We start from the raw sequence: 25,300 nt of genomic DNA, 5'->3' as shown, positions 1-25,300 counted from the left end.
ATTTGTAAAATGAGACAAAGGCAGGATTATGGAATGTCACATAGGCCTACTTAACCAAGGGTTGATGGATTCTGTGACCAAAGATAATTCGGATTACCCATTTATTTCATCATTCTCTGCAACGATTTGCTCAACAAAAAATGGCTCCAATAGTCGTAATGGTGACAATTAATATTTAGAATGAGAAAATTTTGTGAATTAATGTTTTGAAGTAATATATTGTAAATAAACCCTTTATTTCATAATTTGCCTTTTTAATAAACGCCAAAACATAATCAAATAATTTTGCCTATCGTATGTGTGGGTGCATTTCATTGAGGAATCTGAGGTATACCGTCACACACTACACAGAATGCTTTACTAGAAGGGCTACAACACCAGGGTTTAGGCATACAGATACACACAGAGATGAGTGTATGCGTCACAGGGTACGGTATGGAGACAGGTGGGTGGTGTCGTGGTAGTGGTGGGGGGGGAGGGATTAAGGGGATCATTGGCTGAGTCATGGCTTCTAGGGTGTTATGTAATATCCCACAATAAACAGACCGTGTGGGAAAATTACTTACCTATGTCAAGCCTGGCCTAACCCTTCCCCCCCTGGCCCCTTATCCCTGCCTCTCCCCCCCAAGCACTGGGGCTTACAGAGAACTTAGCCCCCAAGGCACCTACTCTGCCCTTCTTTTTTTCTCTTGTGTTCTGAGAGCAGGTGGCATTGGCTGCCCGATGACAAGCGTCCCACAGATCTTGCCTCATTTTTCTTGGCTTTGTAGGCGTGTTGGTTACGTAATTGTTATTATTAACATTTGTCCTCCTGCTCGGTGAGAGAGAGCGAAGGGGGGGGGAGGGGGGGGGGGGGGGGGGTACAGCAGTAGTCCATGGGCCTTGCGAGTGGGTGGGTAGAGGTAAGGCTTGTATTCCATCTCTGTTGACACCTCCGCAAAATTCAGTGTGAGGCGAAGAGGCAGAGACAGATCTACAGATAGACAAAGACGCGGAGGGAGAGTGGGGAAGAGTTGTGTACAGAGAACGAAAAAGGAGGAAAGTATGCTAGTGTATGTCGGTGTGGGGAATGTACACAGTCACACGCCAGGACTTACACAAGAGTTTGCTTCCAGGGACTCTGTTGACAGCATCACTGGTCAGTAGGCAGAGGGGACTCTGGGAGAGATGCGACGCCGAAGTATCTCCAGCTCATCTTTCATCAACGGCCAACATTGGTCCTCCAGCCCGACTCTAATGTGAATGGTTAATAAGAAAAGAATGCCACGTTGTCAAAGTTCGTAGTGCAACCAACAAGGTGAGCTCGTCAACAATCAAGTTCTTCTTGTACGTTTTAAATCGATATATGTATGGATATGTGTGTGTGTGTATGTGTGTGTTTGTGGTCGTGCTTTTCTTTTAGATACTGGGACTCTACTTATAAAAGCTTGTGTGCAACCTCAGCCCACGCTGTGTCTTGTTCCCATGGAAACCATTGCCGACTGCTAAAATCAGTTCTCTACAGTAGGTGTGTGTGTGTGTGTGTGTGTGTGTGTGTGTGTGTGTGCGTGTAAGGTCATTTCTGCATCTGATCTCAAAATAATTTGGATACCAATACATTATTAGCAATATTACCCTTCCTTGACAAGCATGTTATGCTGTTATGTCATGTCTTTTTCCTCCTGCTGAATTGTCTCGGTATCATCTGTCTTGTCTCAAACGAGTCCCTCTCCCTCCTCCTCCTCTTCCAGGATGGCCGTCCATGCTGCCGTCTTCTGCCTCGTCTGCCTGCTCAGCTGTGGCTCATCGTCGTCCTCCTCGTCCTCCTCCTCCCACGTCCCACCTCCTCCGCGGGGATGTGGCGTGGACGTGGACCCTCCCTACCGAGTGCTGTGTGACCTGGACTCTGTGTGGGGGGTGGTCCTGGAGGCAGTGGCCTGCGGCGGGGTCCTGACCTCCCTGGTCCTCTCCGTGGTGCTGATGGTGAAGCTGCGCTGGATCTGTGACACGGACAGGCGCTCCGGCATGGGCCCCCTGCTCCTGCTCCTGGTCACGCTCACGGGCCTGTTCTCCCTCTCGCTGGCCTACCTGGTGGGGAAGAACCAGGCCCTCTGTGTGGTGCGCCGGGCCCTGTGGGGGCCTCTCTTTGCCCTCTGCTTCTCCTGCCTGCTCGTCCAAGGTCTGAGGCTCAGGAAGCTGGTGGCCGGCAAGGCCAGTCCGGCAGGCAGATCCCTGGCCGGGCTGGGGGCGGCGATTGCCCTGGTGCAGGGCATCATCTCTGGGGAGTGGGTGCTGCTCACCGTGGTCAGGGAGGGTCACCCGGCCTGTGACTACCCTCCGGTGGACTTTGCCCTGACGTGCGTGTACACCCTGGGCCTGCTGCTGGTGGCCATGGGGCTGTCCCTGGGCGTGGTGCTCTGCGGCGGGGAGATGGAGACCAGTGGACGGGAAGAGGCGGACAGAAATGCAGAGGATGAAAAAAAGAGATGGAGGTGCAACGGCGTTTGGCTGTTCCTCTCCTGTTTGGCGTCGGCATTGCTTTGGGTCGCCTGGCTGGGATTCTATCTCTATGGAAACCCGGCGCTGAGGGCAAAGGGGAGAGCGGAGCGGTCCGGGTCCGGAGGACGGAAGGGGGGCTCCAAGGTGTGGGACGAGCCAGCGCTGGCAGTGGCTCTGGTCGCACAAGGCTGGATCCTGTTGATTCTCCACGCTATCCCAGAAGCCCACTTGTGTTTGCGGAAACCGCTGTCGGCGGCTACGCCGGACTTCTTTGAAAGCACCGTGCCTCGCCCTCCACCTCACTTTGGAGAGGAACGGCCTGGCCGTCCACATCGGCCTTTCGCAGACAACCAGGCCTTCGCCATGGAAGAACAAAGTGCAAGTATGTCATGTGGATGCAATGCTGTGTGCATGGATGCAATCAATACCAATAGAAAAGGGTGGCGCTCTGGCTGGAATAAGCGTTCCCGTGTGAGCCATGAGAAGCGTTGCCTGGGTGAATGAATTATAATATGGTGGGTCTGTGTTGTGTTCCAGCTCTGAGAGGAACCTACCGCAGCAACCAAGGGAGTCTGCGTCCGGGGATACCCTTCAGAGGTCATGTGTACCAACCTACTGAGATGGCTCTCGTCATGAACGGTGGAGCGGTAAGTCTGTCCGTCTGTCCGTCCGTCCGTCTGTGTGTGTGTTGTAATGTTAATAATTGATTATTGATCATTTCTGCAGATGCCTACAGCCCCAATCAACTACACTGGCAGACAGCTGTGGTGAGAACCCTGGTTTCAAAACATAACAGCAGAAGAAGCTGTTCTACACACGAGGATCTTATCAGCCACAGACTGCTTATTTGTTTGAATACATTTTTCAGTGTCATTTTGCTGGATTGCCTCAAATGTTTAGCATATTTTGAAGACAACATATTATTATTTACATAAGTGTAATGGAACAAACATTAGTGGTGGGGGGGTTCTCCTTCTCAGTATTGAAGTGATTGTACCGAAGGCAGCGAGGGTCATTCATCGAGGGTCTTTTTTCTAATACCATACGCATGAACTGCTGACTATTTACATACAAAAAGCAAAAGCCGCTGCATGCTTCTCACCAAACACTCCTTACCCAATGCAATGCTTTGCTAATGCAGCTCACCTAGAGCACAGCGTTGATGCCCCCATCACAATTTGTCTGTTCACTTTGCAGTCTTTTCCTTAAGCACTGCCTTACATGGAATGTAAATACGAGATATATATATATATATATATATATATATATATATATATATATTAAATCAGAATTGTGTCAATAGATTGTGTGTCCAAATATTCAATATTTAAAATGTCTTAATTATGAATAGCTCATTTGTGAATAAATAATGCTATCTGGGGGATAACATTTTGCACTTTGTTTACACTAAAATGTATTTGCGCACTGTGCCAGTTTGAGATTAGCAGCAAAGCAGAGTATTTTATTGTTTAGTGAATAAATTACATGTTATAAAGTGTGTGATTGGTCTATAATACGAAAATGTAGATTGTGCATTAATTCCTTTCTGTTGAAAACTGTTTTTTTTTTCAATAATAAAAAAATGGAATAATACTACATGTTTTTATTATTATTATTACGATATTAGTAAACATAGCACAACGCTTTTGAGTCAACTCAAATTGCATCAATTATCTTTTCAGTCATTTCCAACCCTGGTTTATAAAATGGGATGGTGACAGCAGGCTTCAATTATTTATTTCATAAGTAGGCTATTCATCGTGTACCAAGATCGATTGATGATCTATTTTGATATTGTGCTGATAATGACGTCTAATGAATGTTCTGCAGAGCTCGCTTTGCTAGGGGTGAACTCTCATCACCTCCATGATGATACACCCCGAAAACAAATAGCGATTTATAATATATATATAGCATGCCACTTCCAGCTTACGATGTCTCAAGCTTACTTAAATAATAATAAATGTGCAAGGGGCTTCATTACGTGGGCAATGAAGAATAGGCCCTTAAACAACCCGACTAAAGAAGGCCTTGGTGATCAGTTCCTGGTTGCTAAGGACGCTTGGTGCGTTGCTAGCAGGAACAGGGAGATTACACTTCCGAGTCAAGGAAGGTAAATCGCGACTCCACGTGATTCGCCAAAGTAAGTAAATCACTCCTCATATAGTTGCAAACTAATAATAGAAAAGTTAGCATAAATAGTAAGTAAGTTGCCCAGTTAATACCTTAATGCTCGATGTGTTAATGATTATTTTAACTTCTTCTTGCAATCAAATGTCACATGCGTTAGCTAGCCAACATGCCGGCACAAGGGATATCATTTCAATATCAGGGTTAACCTTAGTCTTATATTGTTCTTACTAATAGGCATACCTGCTAAGACTTGGGTGAGAAATATATTAAAGCTACCAGACTTTCTCCCTTGGCGTCACGGGTCTTATTGTTGATGTCAATGACAATAACAACAACACTAATGCGTGAACCATTTATTATTGAATACATAATTATGTTCTGAATGTATACATTGTGTCTGGATTACGTTTATTTAATATCAGACGGATTCGGCCGAGGAAGTGATCTTCGTTTTAGAAAAACCTGCACGTAGGGCCAATGAGATTATCATCAACAAGGTAGGCCTACCTAACATTAGGCTTGATTAAATGCTGACAATATTGAGTAATGTGTGTGTGAAGCACACGTATCAAGATATTGTCCTGTTCTGTATTGTATAATAAATGTTTTTTAAGCGCTTAACGCATGGTTTGTCAGCATTTAAGATTAAGCAGAAAACCCTCACAAAACAAACACAATATTAAAGGTCTGACACAAAGGTGTTTTAAACTTAACCTTAAAGATTGGAATCAGTATGACCCTGTCAGCAAACCGCTTTCTGCTTTTCATGCTTTTTACAGGATCATCGACTGGCCCTCCAGAGAGATATTGACCAGGAATCACAGCCCAGAGAACCAGGAAGACCTTTGGTTAGTGTCTAGTCTACTGCCGGCTTTGTCCCGCCACAACTGTATGCAAGGCCTGATGACATTATGCAATACTGGGTTTGGTTTGTTTATCCTATCCTTCATATTTTTATGTTAATGTTTTGAAAAGGTAGCACAGGCGATGGTCACCCTAGACATGGTGAAAGGCGACATGACAGAAGCGGATGAACGACGTGAAAAAGAAACGCTGGCGAAGGCGAAGAAACAAAAACGTCGGAAAAACAAAGACGCCAGCAGCTTTGAGGACAATAAGAGCTTCACTACGGTGAAAAAAAAGAAGGGTGAGGTAACCGAGGAAGGTTCTCCAAACACAGAAAAGAAGAAGAATAAGAAGAAAAAAGAGCTTGAAGCCCAGGAAGAACCTTCTGGAAAGAAGCTCAAGAAAACAAAAGACAAGTCGGATCAGTCCAAGGCAGATGAGGAAGATGCGTTGGCTACGAAAAAGATCAAGTCTAAAAAGGTCAAGGTACAGAATCCAAGCGAGGTGATAAATGTAGACGAAAGTGAGGAGGAGGACGAGGTCGTTGTGACAAAGACAACAAAAAAGAACAAAACGGGGCCTAAAACATCTGTGATTAAGACAATAGCCAGAGAAGAAGAATCCCAGGGGGTCCATCACAAAGCCAAGAAGAGGAAAGCGCATTTAGAAACGGGCGAGGACACGCTCAAAACTGTCAAGAAGAAGAAGAAGGAAGGAAAGCAGGAGGAATCCAAGCCTACTAAAGGGAAGAAAGCGTCCAGTAGTGTTGTGGTCGTGGAGGAAGATGGTCCAAAGCCAAAGAAGAAAAAGAAAATAAAGGGGGAGGAAAGAGAGGTTTCCCCGAAGGTCGAGGGAGCCCAGGAGGCAAGTGTCGTCGACGATAAAGAGCAGAAGAGGAAAAAAAAGAAAAATGCAAAGGTAGACAAACAGGCGGCAGTCAAAGATATGGCACAGAATACGGAGACGTTTGTCTTTGTGGCCTCTGACTCGAAGGGCAAAGGAAAGGGAGCTCCAGAAGAAATCAAAAGGATGGCAAAGAAGGAGGAAGTAGAGGTCAGTGTGGACAAGGAGAAGAAGAAGGAGAAGAAGAAGAGTAAAAAGATCAAATTGGAGGATGATGCCCCTGGAATGGAGCCAACCCCAGAGGTGAGTGCTTTGGTGTCACAGATAAATGCATCCTCAACTCGTGTTTTCCTTGTTTAAACATGTTCTAAATTGTTTTCTGCCGGGTTGCAGGTGACCCCCCACAAGGATGTGGTGTTCTTGTCGGAAAAAACTGGAAACAGGGACGAGGTGACCATTAATCAGGTAGCCTTTTTAATAAAGAATGTGTCCCAACAAATGCAAAAAAATGTAATATGGCATTGAAACTGAACTCCTTCTACTTTCCAATTAACTGTATTCCCATGTTCTGCGTTTGATGCTGAATCCATGATTTCGGGTTTCATTTTCAGTAGGGAAGGGAATTTGGAGGAACTAGACAGCTAGATCGATCTTAAAAGTATCCAGCTGGAAATAATCTCATCCCTCCCATCTGTCCTCCTGCAAAAGCCACTCCCCCAAAACACTTGATCTCACTAGCTTCAGCAATAGGCTTGCTTAGCCTTGGGGAAAACTCCTGTCATGCCCAATGAGAGGACGGGCAGAGTGCGCAGGTAGACACAGCCATCCAATCGATTAATTTGGGCCGAACGATGATCTGCAACAGCCACAGATACCAGAATTGTATCTTTCTTTTGTCTGAGCATTTAGTTGGGATGCGCTTGGGATGTAAAGAGAATTTCAACAAATTACAAAAAATGCTTAACATGCCAACCCTAGCTTTTATAGTTAGATTTGTTCCAGCTTATAGGTGATTCTAATTGCATAATTGAATGACCTACGACTCCTTATGTCATGGCGCCCTCTATCAGTTTGCTCTCGATACATAGAAGGGTAGGCCTGAAGACCTTACAGTAACCTGTAAACACTGTTCTGTTCCAGGAAAGAAGACTGGCTCTACAGATGGACATCGACAAAGAATCCCGTCCCCCAACCCCAGCTAAACCTTTGGTAAGTGTCAGCATATTAAAGGGTCCTTATTATTTAGGTATAGGTGATTAATCATTACATGACCTACATCAGTGTCCTACCAGATGTATGATGGACTGATCAGCATCCTAGTTGGTACAGTCCATTGGGTAAGCTGATATACCTGATATACCTGGTAATGTAGGCCATGGGGTCCTTTTACTAGAGCTTTGTCGCAGATAACTTGCCTCACTAAATATAATGCGATGAAGATGGCAAACATTGTATTATAATATATATTTTTCCATCTACTTGTGTGCTGTTCAGGGCTTTGGCCAGTGGGGCACGGCTCAGTTCGAGAGCACTGACAAACAGCAGAAGTTCCTGCGGTTGATGGGCGGTTTCAAGAAGGCGAGCAACAGTGCTAGTCCCAGCGGGCCCAGCAGTGTGAGGCCAAACATGGCCCTGGCGCAGGACAAACAGCAGGACTTGCAGCAGGCCCTTCTGGGGGAGTTTGAGCGTGCGCAGTCGAGACGTGTGGATTTTAGCGCCAGAGGTGCAGGACTTGGTTTTTCTTCCGCGCCATCCAGCAAGAAGTTTTCTATAGACGCCAATGCAAGTCGATCGGTCCGCTTCGACGACTGATACAATAACTGAATCAAACGTATTTGTGGTTCAAGTGACAACAGGTGCATGTTGTTTTCTAATTTCTTTTGTTCTTAATTATTTCTTAATTTCTTTTTGTTTGGTCAACCGATTTCTACTTGGAGCTCTGTAGAATTTCATTGAGATAATGCAGGAGGAATTATAATATGATTTACATATTATGCAAGGAGAACTCTACAGGCCCACTGTAAAATCCCAAATCCTTAAATAAGGAATATAGCCTGGACACAAGTTGTCTTTTTTAGGGGCTAGTGGTTTTAAATGGTGTTTTTAGGATAAATAAATGTGCCTGTCAACTCAAATTCTGTGCAAGAAATGCCTCTGATGTACATACATTATATCCATTACGCATGTGATTCCAAGTTAAACATTGATGCTCATTTCTTCATTGACCCGACTTGAATATCACATTTAAGTAATAAACTTTGCAAAAATTGTAACATACAGGTCTCTCCTTAAGCTCATGAATTGATTACATGTACATTATTATAACTGAAGAGTTGCCCTTTCAACTGGGTTCGGAGGGTTGGGGGGGCTAAACAAATTAAACACTGGACATAAGTTGCTTTGATAACTTTATTTACGTTCTGCTTTTGACGTGTATGGTGATTTATAAAAGGCAATGCAAATTAAAAAAACATGACTTTTGAAAATATGCCACAAGAATGCATTTGCCATACTTCCAAAATATGATTGAATTCAGATTTGACAGAAAACACCTTGGAAGTTGGCCTTCCTCTGCAAAAAAAACAACCTATTTGAACCATGTTTATTCAACTTAACTTATATCAGCAACTTCCATAGCGTAAATGCTACACACATGCGCTAATGGGCAGTGCCCAGCATGCAGCATTGTTTCAGCGGTGCTGCTCACCAAAGTGTGTCCAGATACAGACGTCCGTGTTGGCTCACACTAGTCTAACTTGGATATTATTTGAAATAATACCGTCCCCTTCATGACTCTGAACTGGTCAATTATACCAGACCAAATGCCTGTGCATCATGGGACCTTTTGAGTGTTTCAAGCTCGCCTAGATAATATGGTGTCTGCAGGGTGTAAAAAGACCAGCATGCCAACTACAGGAAGAAGGTCCGTTAGTTCAGAGTAAGACGTGCGTGGGGGGGGGGGGGGGGGGGGTCAGGATAGGAGGACAATGCCGATGATGAAGCTGTGTGTTCCATGTGGAAGAGAGGGATGTGTCAGGGTTGCCCCGCGTGCGTTGCAGCCCTCCGCTCATGCGTGCAGATACTCCGGCTGGACCCGCGCTACTTTTCTGAACTCTTTGGTGTGTGTGCGCGGACACTGCATCTCACACCAGTTGATGGGCACCATCTGGGCACCTGGAAATTAGACATTGAAATTTAGGTGGTGTAAATGTAATGGTTCTACAAATTGGCCTGAACATTGAAAAATGACAATCAAATAAAGTTTGTTCCGTTCTAACAGTCCAAGCACTGTTTACCTGCTTCACTGTGTGCCACAACCACACCCAGTTCATTCTCAGCTGTAGTCAACAAATAGTTGGACTGAACATCCCCAAGGGAGATCTGAGATGGCAGGTCAAGGGTCAACAACCTTAACAGCAAAGGGAATCATGCAACAGACATGCAACAGAGTATAAATGAAAATGACTAAACTTGACGAATTAAGACAGGTGAGTATATATACTTTTTTTTAAATTTCAGCAGTCTGTGCTGAAATGTTTAAATATTGGGAACTCTAAGGTGTAGTAAAAGGGTAACAAATATTCCACTAGAAACTGCATTTGGCACTCACAACCCAGGTACACATTCTTATGTGGGTATTTTGCAGTACAACCGAGTTTTAAGAGCCAGTGAACCCAAAACCACTTTTTAATTTGTCTTATATGATTGTCAACATAGTAATCTATGCCATTTGATCACCATTACTGAAATAAGTCCCCAAGTGCCAGTCTCCCAAAAACCCTATGAACGCAAGTGGCATCTGAGGTACTCTGACGTCACGACCAAGGGGCCCCGGCGGCGCGATTTGTGTGGATATGTTGAGCTCTGTCTGGGCAGCGGTTGACTGCAGTGTCTGAGAAAGTTTAGCTTTTCAGACACTTATTGTATAACTTCCCCGTGTGTGTTGATGGTGAAGCTCTGTCTTAGCAGCAATGTATTTAATGTCTACTTCAGAGATAGAGTCAGTCTTCCCGGACACTTAGTATAACGCTACGGTGTGTGTGGATGGTGAAGCTCTGTCTTAGCAGTGTGGCGGTAATGACGGTACTAATCAACAACAGTACTAAAAAAGGTATCATAGTTGGCGTGGGTCGTAACCATGGGAATAACACGCCCCCCACTTTCCTTAAAATCTCAGCAGTGTTTGAACTCCATCTGAATCAGTGGGTTCACTGGCTCTTTCAATTAAACTGTAACCTTGAATGAAAAGTTGTTAATATCCTTCATTGATCCATGAGCAGATGAAAGGATACCACTTTAGCCAGCACAATGTCTCCAGGTCTGAAGCTTTTGTAAGTCTCAACCTAAACAGTTTAAAACAGATGAGTCCATTAAACACAACAGTATACCAGATTTACAACTCCTGTATCACTATAAAAACAAGACAGAGATTACAACGGACATCAAACGTACCTTATCTTTTTCTGTTGCCCGCACATCTTCTTTTCTGTGGTATAAGAGCGGCGTTCATTCAATTAGGAAGAAATACTTAAACTGCATTTAAGACCATCTTTACAGACAGAGTGCTGGAACCCTTACCTGATTGTGCCTCTGAAGCGGTCCTTCAGTGGTGTGGAGCCCACGTACAGTATATGAACCTTTGCGAACCGTGGATTGATGCTGGTTACCTGAGAATACAGAGAACAGCCATTGCATTATTATTGTTAATAATTATAATATTAAAAACAAAAAAGGCCCTGCACACAACCTTGATGGCAGTGTGTTATTAAAGTTAGGGCTAGCATTACAGAGACAGATAGGAGCTGTTCAAGGAATTGATGGTGCTTTCATAATAATTTTCTTTTCTTTATCTATTGGCTTGATTGCATCGAATAATAATTATTATACATTGACATGCATCACTTTTTTTTTTTCTTAAGTACAGGGGCAATGAAACCAAACCCAACCGAGCAGAACGACAAACAATTTGAACACCTGTGTCCAGTAAAATAAAACCGTTGATTGGAGTGCTTTGAATGGAAACACGTGGATGAAGTGACACCAAGGGGCTGCAGGCAGAGCCGTACCTTACAGGTGACTATGGCTCCTACATCTGGCAGTAGCTGCGTTTCTGTTTCCCTCACCACAGAGATCACAGGTAACTGTCAAGAGATGGGAGACCGATACAAACACCATCATACACACACCATGTACAAAAAAAAAAAAAATTAATACATTCATGTTGAAAACCATTGTGAGGAAAGACCTGTCACATATATACAACATTAGACCACAATGCTGTTAAATACTCCATCGCTTGGATAACATCCCAAGGGTGTGCATTATATTATATTTGATGGTGGCAAGTGGTGTTCCCCAACCCATTCATTACTTTAAAATAACAGGACATCCAATCATGGTTTATTTTTCCTGTACTCTCGTCAAAAGTTGCACGATACATTTTGTTTTGGAATTCCAACAATCCTGAGGTCTTTCATTATGACTTTTGCTCCTCCTTAACTCATTCTTACCTCTTCGCCCTCGTTTTTTTTCAGCACATAGCCCGCTAGTGAAGAAAATATGTAACCGTGACGCATGTACACGCCTGTACCGGGTATGCAGTCATCTGTGCTGCAAAGCTTGTCACCTATATCGACAGACAGACAGACACACAGACACAATCCACTGAATAAATTGTCAAAGAGCTGACCTTTCAGAGCCAACTATTAAGTTATAGTAACCCTTGGATCAAATTCTTAAGATTCTTAAAATTCTTACAGCTGGTTAAGTACCTAACTTAACATGCAAATAAATGATGAACAAGATAAAACAAACCTAATCTTATAATTAGTTGTTTTGCATATTTGCATGGTATTTGTTTCGTCTCACTCGTAGCATTGAGTGAGACGAAATTTCAGAATTTGGCTTCAGGCAATGGGCAGGGCACGTCAAGGAGCTGCTAGTGAACCAACCCTGCCTTGACAAGTAAAAGTCAACAACTAGCAGGAGATACTGAAGTTCTTCTGACCTGTATCTCCGCGATACAAGCGTAAATGACATAAAGGCGCATGTATAATTTAGATGCATCTTCTAACGAGGCTAATATTAAGAACATTAAAACATAATGTAGCATTTTCTACGGGAAAAAAGTGATGTGTGTAAAAATCACTCGCAAGCATGGAAGCTAACATGAGCTGAAAACGTGACTAGCATCTTGAGGACCAAATGGCATTTAGTCATATATATGTATCATGGTATTTCATAATATTATATTCCAACACAAAATTAAATAACTTAATAATCTTGATCCAGACTTTAACGCCATTTCACAACAACTATGAAACTCACCTGGAACACACAGCTTCATGGGCGACATGTTTTCAAGAAGAGAGATTGCAACCGCATTGGCTGTGACGCGTAGTGCAAGTAGTGCCTGATTGGTTATTCAAATTGTGTGCAGATAATGGTCGCAAGGATACGCCATGTTTATTGAGGCAGACAACCGCCTAGGGCCTAGAGTCTGTTATAGAATAGAAAATATAACCAATTATAAATCGGTGTATTATATTTCTCAGTAAATATAGTATTATGACTTGTTATATTTAAATAAGTATCGTAGTTTTATGCATTCAAACATAGTTTCCATTGATGTTTTTGTTTGAATTTGTTTGCTAAATAAACCCATAGGGAGCTTAAGCTTTTGCTTTCATTATACTTGGTGCATTACAACAGCAACAGTTGCAGATGTAGTGCACGATACAAATATATCGATACAACATTCAGTCATCATATAATGTATCACATGACATTTATTCCATATCACACAACACAGCAACAGAAAACAAAAATCAGCAGTTTGGTGTGCAGAGCAACTGTTATTTTCAATAATGGGTTCAATTGAATGAATGTTCCCATTAAACTTAGTGCAATAAGGGTGCCTTCACAATATTAGTCGTTCAATTAAAACTGGGCTTTTTAAAGGACAAATCATGTACTATTCCTTCAGTGTTAGACTACTAATTTGATTCTAATTAATTACTTTCCACTACAGCAAGGCCATGTTGTTATGTTTGCTCTGGTGGATTGGTCCCTAGTTCTTTTGGTCGGTGTTCAATGTGGTCAACATTAGAAATACTCATTGTCTCATACACATAGTGTGTTTCAATACTCCACAAGTTAGAATATATGAGCAGAGGAGAACAATAGATGTACTGTATGTAATTCATACTAAGAAAGAGAAAGAGTGAGCAGGAGAAAGACAGAGAGATAAAGGGAGACGGAAATTCTCACTGAGGTTCCGGCGCAGTGTGGGTTGAATTATATTGTATTTTTTTACGACGTTACATAAATAACCTTGGTGTCGTTGGATAGCTCTAAGCAAATGACTGGTCTGTTGCGTGGTACAGATCGTTCCCAGAGCCCCATAGGAGGTACTGGCTCTATTTCTTGGCTTTTCCCTGAGCGGCGACAGCCTCCATGGCCTTCCTGACGGTCTCCTCGTCTCCCAGGAACTGCATGGGCCCCACAGGCTTCAGGTTCTTGTCCAGCTCATACAGAATGGGGATGCCCGTGGGCAGGTTGAGCTCCATGATGGCTTCCTCTGACATACCTGGAACAAAACAAAGAATCAGTTTCTGTGTATTTCTATCCGGGATGTAAGTAAAACCCTGCTCATCATGATTGAATTAAACAGAAATGTCATCTTCTTTCTTTACACACAAGTTTTGCACATGGCCCACCTCTGTCCAGCCTCATAACCTACCCTCAAGATGCTTGACGATCCCTCGGAGACTGTTGCCATGGGCGGCGATCAGAACCCTCTTGCCCTCCTTGATCTGGGGGACGATCTCTTCGTTCCAGAAGGGCAGAGCGCGGGCGATGGTGTCCTTGAGGCTCTCACAGGTGGGGAGCTGGTCCTCCGTCAGATCACCGTAGCGACGATCCTACAGTGCATGTTGACGTTATGCGGACATTTCTTTGCATCGACATTTCTACTATTCTATTGTTTGGGGGACACACACACACACACACACACACACACACACACACACACACACACACACACACACACACACACACACACACACACACACACACACACACACACACACACACACACACACAGCTTGAGAGTGTGATGAGATGTCTGTGTACATAGGAGCTGTAATGGAGGATGACGGCACGTGAAAGATGAAGGCTCGGTTTTCCATCAGCGGTCATTCACCTGGCTGATTTTGCTATAGAAGTCATGGCCCTCGTCCATGGGTGGGGGCGGGGTGTCAAAGGAGCGCCTCCAGATCTTGACCTGGGCCTCTCCGTGCTTGGCGGCCGTCTCTGCCTTGTTGAGGCCGGTCAGACCGCCGTAGTGGCGCTCATTCAGGCGCCAGGTCCGGTGGACAGGCAGCCACATCTGGTCAATGCTGTCCAGGACGTGCCACAGGGTCCGGATGGCCCGCTTCAGCACAGAGGTGTAGCACACGTCAAATTCATAGCCAGCATCTGTAGAGTGAGGAGGTAGGAGAAAGGTCAAACCAACCCAAAAAACAGAAAAATGGCATTTGGTTATAGTTGGAGCATGACAAGGCTACTTTTTCTTTTCCTTCTCATCGGTTTTGGTTAGAGGCCTACTACTCTGATGTTCACCATTCATGGTTATGTAACAGCATATCATTAGCAAACTGTGTATGTTTGGGGGGGGACCACGACGGACCATTGTCCTCATTGTGAGTAGTTTTATTTATCAAATCAAAGATATGCCTGGTGCATAGTTGACTTTGCCAGGGAGTTTTGTCCGGGACACGCAAATCCAACAAGAGTGTTTGGGAAGTAAATGCTTGGTCACTTCCTTCCTGTCCTCTTTCGTTCCCCCATAGAATTGACACGTCTCAGTAGCACAATTTAACAATGAAAACAAAACAAAGAACTCTAGATTGATATCTGCCTTGCTATACTGCTATGATAAGCTTGATACATTTTGCCCTCAAATTTAGAGACCTTGCCATTTATGGGTAGCTACAGACCATTGGCCTATAATCAAACAATTCTAAAAGTTATAAGTCGGGGTAACAATAATATACATATATACATACATTTAAATTGTTTGAAAAACCATTGAAACGTATTGTTTTTTTTGTACAAGACAAAACTGTGCATTACTATGGGCCGATTCTCCTAATTGGTGCAGTCAAGCGAGTTTAGACAAGATCTTGCAGTGGCATCAGCATGAGATATACATGGTATCCAGCCATCACTGGAATTATGCCACCGACAGCGAGGCCAAACTAAGCAGTGTGCCCTGAAATCGTTGGTAACGTTACATCACTCGAATCTGACGATGTGCGTCTGTGAACATTCCACGTCACAAGCACTCAAGTATTGATTGTGTGTTGTCGCAGTTTGGTCGCAGTGGCCCAACTGGTACCGGTTTCCTCAAGCCCATAATATAATAGAGGTTTGCTTGTTGGATGCGTACATCTATGAAAAGCGTCCGAATTCAACGACCGAGTACACGCCCGTTTTGTTTTAAGAACTGTAACTTTACGATTTAAATAATAAAGTGTATGATGTATATCACCTTTCAAAGCCTCTCCTCCTCGCTTGGCTTCATGTACCCCGGTTTCACTGAGGTCTGCGTCGAACCATCCGCAGAAGCGGTTTTCCTGATTCCAGACGCTCTCTCCATGGCGGATCAGAACCAGCTTGTATGCGGCCATCCTGACACCAGTGTCCTCTGTGCAGTATTTCCGGTAAATCAAGGGTAGATTACTTGCTTTACAGTGGAGCAGAGATGTGCGCAGATAGCCGGACAAACGGCTACAGATGAGTTGGCGCAGTATTGCTTTTTTGTGTTTGGGGTAATGGGCGTGATGGCACCGGGTTTATAGAGTTCGCTGGTCGGTCTGAACTTGACAGTTATACGACACAAGGGCACTTCCTGCTCCTCCCACCAATCAGAATCGACGTGGTGAGCTGGAGGAGGAGGAGGCAAGGAGGACGACGCACTGAGCCGCACGTCGACAGCAGGGACACTGAGCCTTTTAGCAGTCATGTTATGCATCCATGATTTGGAAGGTATGTGATGGAATGGGTCCATACACCAATGTCAGCTATTCCCTTTTTCTTTCAAATTAATTGTCCCCCGATGCAGATTTGGAGGAGCTAATATACGCGGAAGTAAAGGTTGGAGATGAGGAAAAAAAATCTTCCCCTTTAAACCCTGCATACACTTCTTTACTCCAAAATGAAGATGGAAAGCAGAGAACACACAAAGTGTAGCACTACACAAACTAAGAGTCATGATGGAACCCAACAGAGAATAAGGTTTCAGATAACACCTGCCTTTGCCAAAATGCCAGGAAAACCAGCACTGTTTATTCACTTTTTTTAAGATCAAATCATTATTAATATAACCAGCAAGACAAGTACTTAAGGTAAACCCCACAAACAGTCATATACTTAGTAAAACATCACAAACAGCCATATACAGCCATATAGCAAATATTGCCAAGATGAATAATTGACTTTGTATGTGTGAGTGAGTGAGGTTGCGAGAGAGAGAGAGAGAGAGAGAGAGAGAGAGAGAGAGAGAGAGAGAGAGAGAGAGAGAGAGAGAGAGAGAGTCTATGAGAGAGAAAAGGGGAATAGATAGAGAATAGATTGTTCTCCACATCACACGCTTCTGACACACAGTCCTACTTATTGACGCCTTCTCACAGATCTTCACCTAGCGCCACTTCACAGCTAGCTGCTGCTGCTGCTGCTGCTGCTGTAACGGCATGTTCAACGCTTTGAACGTCCTTTCTGTATCCCCAACAGTAGCCGTAAAAAAGTGTCATCTTTGGCAGCATTGCCAAATACTTAACGGCATCTTTTCGCTTTTTTCTTTTATTTGAACCGCTTGGGTAACTTTATTTCCTAACCCTTTATTTTATTTCCGCGATAAGACTCGTCTTGCTTCGTCTGTTTGTGTACTAAAAAAAAAAAAAAAAAAGGTTTTTTTTAGATTTGTTGAGCGGCCGCCTACCTATGCCTCTATGTTAAGACCGCCACTGAAACTAATGACATATATCGAGTGTTCTTCGAGAGTATAGATGTATAATTATGTTCGTTTTTAAAGGGTCATATAAGCAAATTATAGAACACAACGTTGCGGGACTAAAGTCGTACTTTTTGGAACTAGAATAAAACATTTAATAAAGTGTCACTGTTATAAATGAAATACAACAGACCATCACACCATAGATTACATAACCGTAAAACAGTCTTTGAAGAATTCAGATCCCCAATTATTTTCGGACAATCTGATTTCGCTGTGGTCCATTTAATTAACTAGGTCATTAGAGATGGAGGAGCGCTCGTCCATGAGGTGGAACCCCTGTTTCCAATCCGAGGACTGAATTACGTTGTTGATACCTGTTCATTGGCTGAAGACCTTCGCCGTCATTCTATGTTCCGCCCCTTACCGGAAGCTGACAGTCATCAGATTTTTTGTTTTGGAAGGCTTCCTTGTTAGCTACTTACTAGCCAACAAAATACCCGTCCGGATTACCTCGTTTACATTTTCTTCGCCGCATTCTCGTCATATTGAAACTCATAATACATTAAATGGACGAGACAAGTCCACTCGTCTCTCCTCTTCGTGACTCAAATGAATTCAACTACTGTCCAACAGAGCCTACCAGTCCCCGGGGTTCCTTTGGAAGTACGCCGGGATCTGTCGTGCGCATTCCGCCTGGAAGTCCCGGGCGCAGCCGAGAGAGACAGCCGCTACTTGACCGAGACCGCGGTGGTTCCCCTCGCGAACCACACCGAAACGAGTTTCCAGAGGACCCTGAATTCAGAGAAATAATCCGAAATACTGAACGTGCAATTGACGAGGGGATATACCCAGAACGAATCTATCAGGGATCAAGTGGGAGTTATTTCGTTAAAGATACCCAAGGGGTAAGTTGCGTTGTTGAACACAAGCCATTATGGATGTTGACTAACTCGTATGATTAATACTGATTGTTATGGACCCTTAAGGAATTTATCTGCCCGAACCTTTTCCGTAAACTCACTTTCGTATAACGGAGAAGGCCTGCAGTGTTGATACAACCTTGTGATGACTTGGCAAGTAGGCTGAGAGGCTGTTCGGGGTTCTCCCTGTGTGATTAGCATTTGCTTTGTTATCCAATAACTTTGTTATCCAAGCTATTACATTTTAGCTATATGTTGACAACATACAGAACATTTGCTAGGGCAAGCTTGTTAGGGCAGGCCACCTCGCTCATAGAGGAGACTTGTTACATGTAATTCGAGCACGCATACCCCAAAACACAAAGTTAGTTGTTCAACTGGTGAACAGCCATTCCCTTGTTCCAGCTATGTTTCTGGAGTGATTTCCCAGTAACTGATAATATACTTTATTCGTCGTGGAAAAATCCGGTACTAACCCGCCCCTCTAGTCAATGTACCTGTATGTCACTGGTTTTTCACTGGAAATGGAAGAAGAGTATTTGTGAATTTAATTATATGTCTGGTTCAGTAGAGTAGATTGTATGTACCATTTAACATGTAAGCCTGCTTTTTCAGAACTTTACTAATCTGTGAAAGGAACGCCATTGAGCTGTGCTTCCCACCCTTCCCACTACATTCTTTCGATAGAGTCACCCTTGAGCTTTAGTGGTCATGTGCTAAGGGTTTGCAAAGGATCCCTGGGGGCCTTTGATGTGATTTCATATCGATTTTAAACATGGCTTTAATATAATTTTTAACAAGTTCTTGTTGACATCCCTTTTGCAAATCCCTTTTCTTCTTCCGAAACCATCCATAGAAGATCATTGGTGTTTTTAAACCTAAGAATGAGGAGCCCTATGGACAGCTGAACCCCAAATGGACTAAATGGCTGCAGAAACTCTGCTGCCCCTGCTGTTTTGGCCGGGACTGTTTGGTCCTCAACCAGGGCTACCTCTCTGAAGCAGGGGCCAGCCTGGTTGACCAGAAACTAGAGCTCAACATTGTTCCTAGGACCAAGGTAAAGAGGAGAAACACGTTAATTGTTTGTTCAAATCAACTTGAACCATGACCACAACTCTGGAATGGCTAATGACCTTGATCTGTCCCCATTGCTCTAGGTGGTGTACTTGGCGAGTGAAACGTTTAACTACAGTGCCATAGACAGAGTCAAATCCCGGGGAAAGAAGTTGGCCCTAGAGAAGGTGCCTAAAGTTGGACAACGCTTCCATAGGATTGGCCTGCCACCTAAGGTAAATCTCAGAGTAATAACATAATAATTAGAATAACAATAAAAAACAAATTTGGCACATGAAGGGACACATCTGCTGGTAGAGGGACATTTTATAAATTAAACATAAACCATTTAGAATTTAGAATTGCTTGCTAATTGAAACCCCTATGATTCAAGATTCAATAACACATGTGTATTTCCATTGATACAGGTCGGCTCTTTCCAGCTCTTCGTGGACAGCTACAAGGACGCAGACTTCTGGCTGCGGAGGTTTGAAGCCGATCCCCTGCCTGAGAACACTAACCGTCTGCTGCAGCTGCAGTTTGAGCGGCTGGTCGTCCTTGACTACATCATCCGGAACACAGGCACGTTGGGTTTCCATAAACTCAGCACGTCCCCTGCTTTAACCCCCTAGTCATCGTGTTGCATGATAGAACTCTAAATGGGGAAACAAAGCAAAGACAAATCGTTCTAACGGTTATTTCCAAGAGAATGTTATAATAATAATAATAATAATTGATTGAATTTATATAGCACTTTTTTTTTCTGGAAACTCAAAGTGCTTACAGTGATGGGGGGGGGGGGCTCACTAACCACCACCAATGTGTAGCACCCACTTGGGTGATGCACGGCAGCCAATCGGTGCCAGAACGCTCACCACACACCAGCTTGAGGTGGAGAGTGAGGGAATTAATGAATCAGCCAATACAGAAGTTGAGTTGAGAGTTGAACATTGAATTTTTTGTTATAAAGAAGAAACAAATGTGGCTTACAGCAATGTCATTTCTTTCTACATGCAGATAGGGGAAACGACAACTGGCTGCTAAAGTATGACTGCCCGATGGACTCTGTCGGTAATAGGGTAAGCACAAAGACGCAGTCAGATTCAGCGAACACATTCTGAAGGTTTGTCGACATTCCTCTGGAACATCCACTCAAACAATCGTTGTGTATTTTTTCCTACATCCATGTCTGCAGGACACAGATTGGGTGGTGGTCAAGGACGCCATCATCAAGCTGGCCGCCATCGACAACGGCCTCGCCTTCCCCTTAAAACACCCCGACTCCTGGAGAGCCTGTAAGCACATTCTCCGAGATACTTGCACTACTGTACTGCCTGTTTTTAGCACTGCGTGGTGACTTAAGCCATGTTTAGCTTTCACACACCGATGGAACCTCGCCGCCTCTGGCTAGTCCTGCCCACATTCTGAAGATATACCTTTAGGTGTTTTTATTTGCACTCCAGTTCTTATGTCTTGTTCTTTTATATACAAACATCACGGATCTTGGATGCATCTACTGTACATACTCTTTTCTGAATCCGTAGACCCGTTCTACTGGGCATGGCTTTCCCAGGCCAAGGTTCCATTCTCCCAGGAGATCAGAGAGCTGGTTCTGCCAAAGCTTTCTGACCCCAACTTCATCAAAGACCTGGAGGAGGATCTATATGAGTTGTTCAAGGTATGTAAGCTTAAGGATGTCTCAAAAGTAGTAAGAAGCAGTTTTGGGGTAATGTAACTTTTAGAAGTAACTCGTTACATTACAAGATTCCTGCCATTAAAAAGTAGCTTCAGTCTTCTTCGTCTTTTTGAGCTTGTATTGACATTCCTCAAGCACAAAGAACGGTGAATACTCCGGCGCATGCGCACATTCTGCAAAGCAGGACATTGAGAATATCCAGTGTTTTGCAGTCAAATACATTTTTTTGAAATAATATTCTTTGACTTGCAAATAATTGTTTTACCCGCCTGGACTACTTTGAATTATAGCAAGCAACATATGCAATGATATCAGTGAGAGGTGATCTTCCACTCGATGTTCAATGAAAGGTGAAATAATAGGCAGGAGGCAGAGTGCTACGTTCAGATGGAGTCTATGTGCACCCTGTTTATAGAGCAATGTCAGGCCTACCCTACAGCATGGTAAACAGCATCTCGCTCGCTGAGCTACACATGCTCAGTACGCTGCTTCCCGCCAAGAAGTTGGAAATAAACAGAATCAATGCAGAACAAATGCATCAGGAATTTAACTGGAACTGATTATTTGAAAAAGTAACAGAAAAACGTGTAACTTGAATGGCAAAACTAAAGCGCTATTTGTTACAACAGAAAAGTGATTGGAGTACTACAAAGCGTTACTTTGTAGCCCGCAACACTAGGGGAGTAACGATACGCGTATTCGTACCGACATTTTTTGGTACGGGTCTAACGGTTCGATGCACGTTTCATTTCGGTACGTACCGGGGGATAAAAAATAATAATAATAATTTATGAATGAAGTTTTTGTTGATTGTCACACACTCTTTGAGTGTCTTGTCTTGTCCTGATGTTTTGTGTTGAGGACCACAATGGAAATAAGTCCTGGACTTTATTGTGTTTTTATCCTCAATTGTATTTGATGTATTTTCATGTGTGTAAGGCATTTGTTTGATACAATTTAATAAATCAAATAAAATAAAACAAAATGTGTATAATAAAAATAAAATTAAAAAAACTGCTGTACCGAAAAACATACCGAACCGTGACTTAAAAACCAAGGTACGTACCGAATCTTGACTTTTATGTATCGTTACACCCCTACGCAACACTGATGAGGAAACAATCAGCCATGGTGATGGTGGGTTAGTGCTGGGCGAATGAGGAAGAAGAACATCATCATCCTATCCTTGAATGAGGGAAAAGTGGAACCGTTTGATCATTATTCTCAATGGTGTTTTCTAGCCAGTATTTCTTGCCAATAATTGACATTATTTTCATTTTCCAGAAAGATCCAGGTTTTGACAGAGGACAGTTCCACAAGCAAGTCGCTGTAATGAGGGGCCAGGTAAGACTGGCTAAAACTGTAAAAAATAAAAAACTCAAACATTCAGTTTCAATACTTTGAATAATGCTACCCACATACTAACACTGTGCACTAACACATCTTAATCGATGAGCAGTTTCGACATCAAGCATGTATAAAGGATGTTCATTGTTTATTTTCTTGACTTGATTGGAGTGAGCTGAGCGATACCAGTAGTTTGCTGTAACATAACCAGTCTCCCCACTAAACCTCATCCCACCGTTTTCTCCCTGCAAGATCCTCAACCTGTGTCAGGCGCTGAAGGACGGCAAAAGCCCCCTCCAGCTGGTCCAGATGCCCCCAGTGTTGGTGGAGACGGCCCGGGCGCCCCAGAGAGCCAACAGCGAGTCATACACACAGAGCTTCCAGAGCCGGAGACCCTTCTTCACCTGGTGGTGAAGGAGGAGAAGGAAGCAGCACAAAGCGGGACCACAGCCAGAAGAAGGTGTCCATGTTGTGTGGATTGAAGGAAGGAATCCAGTGTCTTTAGTGTGCAGGCTTCAGGAAAGGTGACCAAATGGAAATAATTCCTACCCTTCACCGCTACTCGTTCAAATGGACATTTTGGATGCCAGAGGTAGATGTTGATGATGGTGTGGGGTTGAGGCCAAAAGGAGACGATTTTCCCCCCAAAGGATATTTCTCCACGTTTGCCTCAGTGCCTTGAGTAGACGTTAATGACTACTGACTAACTTTTAATAGATAAAGCTATGTACCTTTGAGACACTCTGGAATCCACTTAATGAAATCACATACTTTTACCTAGACTTTTCATTAGACCATAATCAAAAGCGCTTCACACTTTGGGGATTGCGTTCCCCCTCATTGAACCTGGCCTTCATATGCATAATCGTCCCAGTGTTAAAGGTGCTTTAAGCAATGTCGTTGTTTAGGCTCACTTCCTCTCCATTTTTGCAACTAGCACTCCCCTCTCTCTCCCAACGTCACCACAAGAAAGCGTGCCTTGCATGCCTCCTGTCTCTCTTTCCTGGCAGCTTTTCATCTGCCGTTTTCTTCCGCTTTGCGTGTTTGGTTGTGTAAGCTGTTCCTGGAATTGGTAGCTTCGCCTGTTCTGCCATTGTCGGTCAACGCTGAAATCCTGCCGCCTTCCCGTGGACCCTCTGCCTGCAGAGAGGGTGGCCTCTTTGTGGAGTTCGCTCTCTTGATTGGATGAAGTGGGAAAGGGACACCACTTTTTATTTTCTTTTGTTTACTGCAGTGTGAATGGACTTGTGACCGATGATACTGACCAAACCCTCTTAATCAGTGATGGCTGTCCAAATATAGAGCTATTTATCACTTATTGTAACAAATAAATATTGCTTACAGCACCCTTTTAAGATTGGCGGAAGAGCCAAAACAAAAGCGATACAGCTTAAAGCTGAAACGTTTTTAACCACATGCAGTTGGGCAGTATTATAATTTCCCCAGAGAAGTGAAGCGATACTGCTCTGTTACAGCTCTGAGACAGTTCCGCCAAACACACACAGCCTGGAGCCTGCAGCACCAAGAACAGAACTGTAATAGTACAGCTGACACTGCTTGCCCTCCAAGATCCTGAACCTGACCCTCGCCATTATTCACACGACTTCATATGGGAGGTAGAATCTCTCATCACCTTTGTAACCCTATAACTGACACTTGCGCATCATTTCAAACTTCTCAACCATCTTTTCAGTGTAAGTGTAAATCTACCACTTTAGAACACAACAAGTTGTCTAAAGTGTTTACAATGAAGTCGTGCTTCAGAAGTGCTTATAACTGGAGAAGATTGGCAGATTGTGTTGGTGTGTTTTTGTCCGTTTGAAATATAAGCTAGCTCCACCTGATTGTTGCAATCTGTATTACTTATCCAAAAAAATATGAGAGCATGAGTTATCGTTTTTCTAAATCATGTCCGATATCACGTTTTTCACACTGTTATGAGGAAAACATACGGACAGAAATAAATCTGCAATCATTTCTGATGTATCTGCAAAAACAGAGGTGTGGGCTCTTAGCCACAAAGCTTCCACTTTTCATTTCAGGATTGGTCAAACGTGATTTAAGGCATTATAAATCCTATAAAGTCATGTTCACCCATATGTGACATGAAATGTAGTTTTACCAAGAACTATATATAGTCTGTTTTATTTAATGAGAAGTAACAACAAAACTTTATTCAATTAAAAGCGTTGAATATTGTGTCTTACAAAAATGTTTAAATACACCCTGACATTGCTTAACTTCATCTAGTGTTGTACCACTACATTTTGTCTGAATATCTTACACAACCCAAATATGCAATTCAGTAAAACAATGAATTATCTCATAACTTAATGTATGAGTTATTTTCCGGCTCGTGATCATCACCTGAACTGAGGGGGGGTTCATTAAAGTATGGTCTCATAGCTCACGGACATCTGGGCATCCTAAATCAGAGCAGAGAGTCTGGGGTGTACAGAAACGCTACATGTCCAACACATAGGCCTACCTTCTGACCAGAATGTTGAGTACAAAAATCGACACCTTAAAGCTGTATGCTAGATAAGATGTATGGAGCTGAAAAGAATGACTTCCTCGTCATTAACGTGTAATAGATCCCTATACCTTTACATTGGATGTCGTCTTTTATTTTGGCATTACCTATCACTGATGTGATCAACACACATATAAATAAAATGATGAAATTAACAATATAAAAAATGTGTCTTTTTAAGAGAACAATTTGAACGTGACCATGAAAGAATTGCGCAAGCACAATCTAAGTTCCTCTTACTCAATCATTATCTTATATTGAAAACCATTTCATCACCCTTTGTGCAGCTGGGTTGCATGGTCAAGGACTGACTACTCGCTTCTATCCATAATCTTGAGAGTGAAGCGTTGGTGACAAAGCTGTGCGTGTGCGTGTGCGTGTGTGTGTGTGCAATTTGTCATTAACACATTTTTTTGTCATTACTAATTTTTCTG

General features: G+C 43.3%; 5 protein-coding genes across 6 annotated transcripts; 3 read left to right on the top strand and 2 right to left on the bottom strand.

Annotated features, from left to right (window-relative positions):
* Window positions 1-1,731: 1,731 nt before the first annotated feature.
* gprc5bb (G protein-coupled receptor, class C, group 5, member Bb) lies at window positions 1,732-3,249 on the top strand (the record flags this gene model as incomplete). The annotated part of the gene is made up of 3 exons (XM_084466277.1): window positions 1,732-2,860; window positions 3,016-3,125; window positions 3,205-3,249. 3 exons carry the CDS (start codon window positions 1,732-1,734, stop codon window positions 3,247-3,249), a joined length of 1,284 nt encoding a protein of 427 aa, XP_084322403.1.
* A 1,336-nt stretch (window positions 3,250-4,585) lies between these two features.
* On the top strand, window positions 4,586-8,556 carry knop1 (lysine-rich nucleolar protein 1). 2 transcript variants are annotated; one of them, XM_084466166.1, is made up of 7 exons: window positions 4,597-4,621; window positions 5,034-5,108; window positions 5,391-5,459; window positions 5,587-6,603; window positions 6,694-6,765; window positions 7,441-7,509; window positions 7,795-8,556. In XM_084466166.1, exons 4-7 carry the CDS (start codon window positions 5,599-5,601, stop codon window positions 8,110-8,112), a joined length of 1,464 nt encoding a protein of 487 aa, XP_084322292.1. In that variant the 5' UTR covers window positions 4,597-4,621; window positions 5,034-5,108; window positions 5,391-5,459; window positions 5,587-5,598; the 3' UTR covers window positions 8,113-8,556. The 2 variants fall into 2 exon arrangements, with proteins under 2 accessions (XP_084322293.1, XP_084322292.1); XM_084466167.1 differs by lacking the exon at window positions 5,034-5,108 and having other exon boundaries at window positions 4,586-4,621.
* A 139-nt stretch (window positions 8,557-8,695) lies between these two features.
* exosc1 (exosome component 1) lies at window positions 8,696-12,665 on the bottom strand. Its single transcript, XM_084465939.1, has 8 exons — window positions 12,628-12,665; window positions 11,811-11,926; window positions 11,367-11,441; window positions 10,879-10,967; window positions 10,753-10,786; window positions 10,593-10,643; window positions 9,597-9,681; window positions 8,696-9,474 (listed from the first exon to the last, which is right to left on the bottom strand). The coding sequence occupies exons 1-8, from the start codon at window positions 12,653-12,655 to the stop codon at window positions 9,368-9,370; spliced, it is 585 nt and encodes a 194-aa protein (XP_084322065.1). The 5' UTR covers window positions 12,656-12,665; the 3' UTR covers window positions 8,696-9,367.
* A 405-nt stretch (window positions 12,666-13,070) lies between these two features.
* On the bottom strand, window positions 13,071-16,210 carry pgam1b (phosphoglycerate mutase 1b). The gene is made up of 4 exons (XM_084465696.1): window positions 15,854-16,210; window positions 14,504-14,778; window positions 14,042-14,222; window positions 13,071-13,888 (listed from the first exon to the last, which is right to left on the bottom strand). The coding sequence occupies exons 1-4, from the start codon at window positions 15,990-15,992 to the stop codon at window positions 13,719-13,721; spliced, it is 765 nt and encodes a 254-aa protein (XP_084321822.1). The 5' UTR covers window positions 15,993-16,210; the 3' UTR covers window positions 13,071-13,718.
* A 1,575-nt stretch (window positions 16,211-17,785) lies between these two features.
* On the top strand, window positions 17,786-24,175 carry pi4k2a (phosphatidylinositol 4-kinase type 2 alpha). The gene is made up of 9 exons (XM_084465288.1): window positions 17,786-18,222; window positions 19,094-19,294; window positions 19,395-19,526; window positions 19,719-19,872; window positions 20,308-20,369; window positions 20,486-20,585; window positions 20,835-20,968; window positions 22,271-22,330; window positions 22,586-24,175. Exons 1-9 carry the CDS (start codon window positions 17,884-17,886, stop codon window positions 22,745-22,747), a joined length of 1,344 nt encoding a protein of 447 aa, XP_084321414.1. The 5' UTR covers window positions 17,786-17,883; the 3' UTR covers window positions 22,748-24,175.
* The last annotated feature ends 1,125 nt before the right edge of the window (window positions 24,176-25,300 follow it).

The sequence above is a fragment of the Micromesistius poutassou genome, assembly GCF_964030765.1.
Source record: "Micromesistius poutassou genome assembly, chromosome: 3".
Lineage (NCBI taxonomy): Eukaryota > Metazoa > Chordata > Actinopteri > Gadiformes > Gadidae > Micromesistius > Micromesistius poutassou.
Note: the sequence above shows the minus strand (reverse complement) of the source record. Positions and strands in the feature narration are given on the sequence as shown.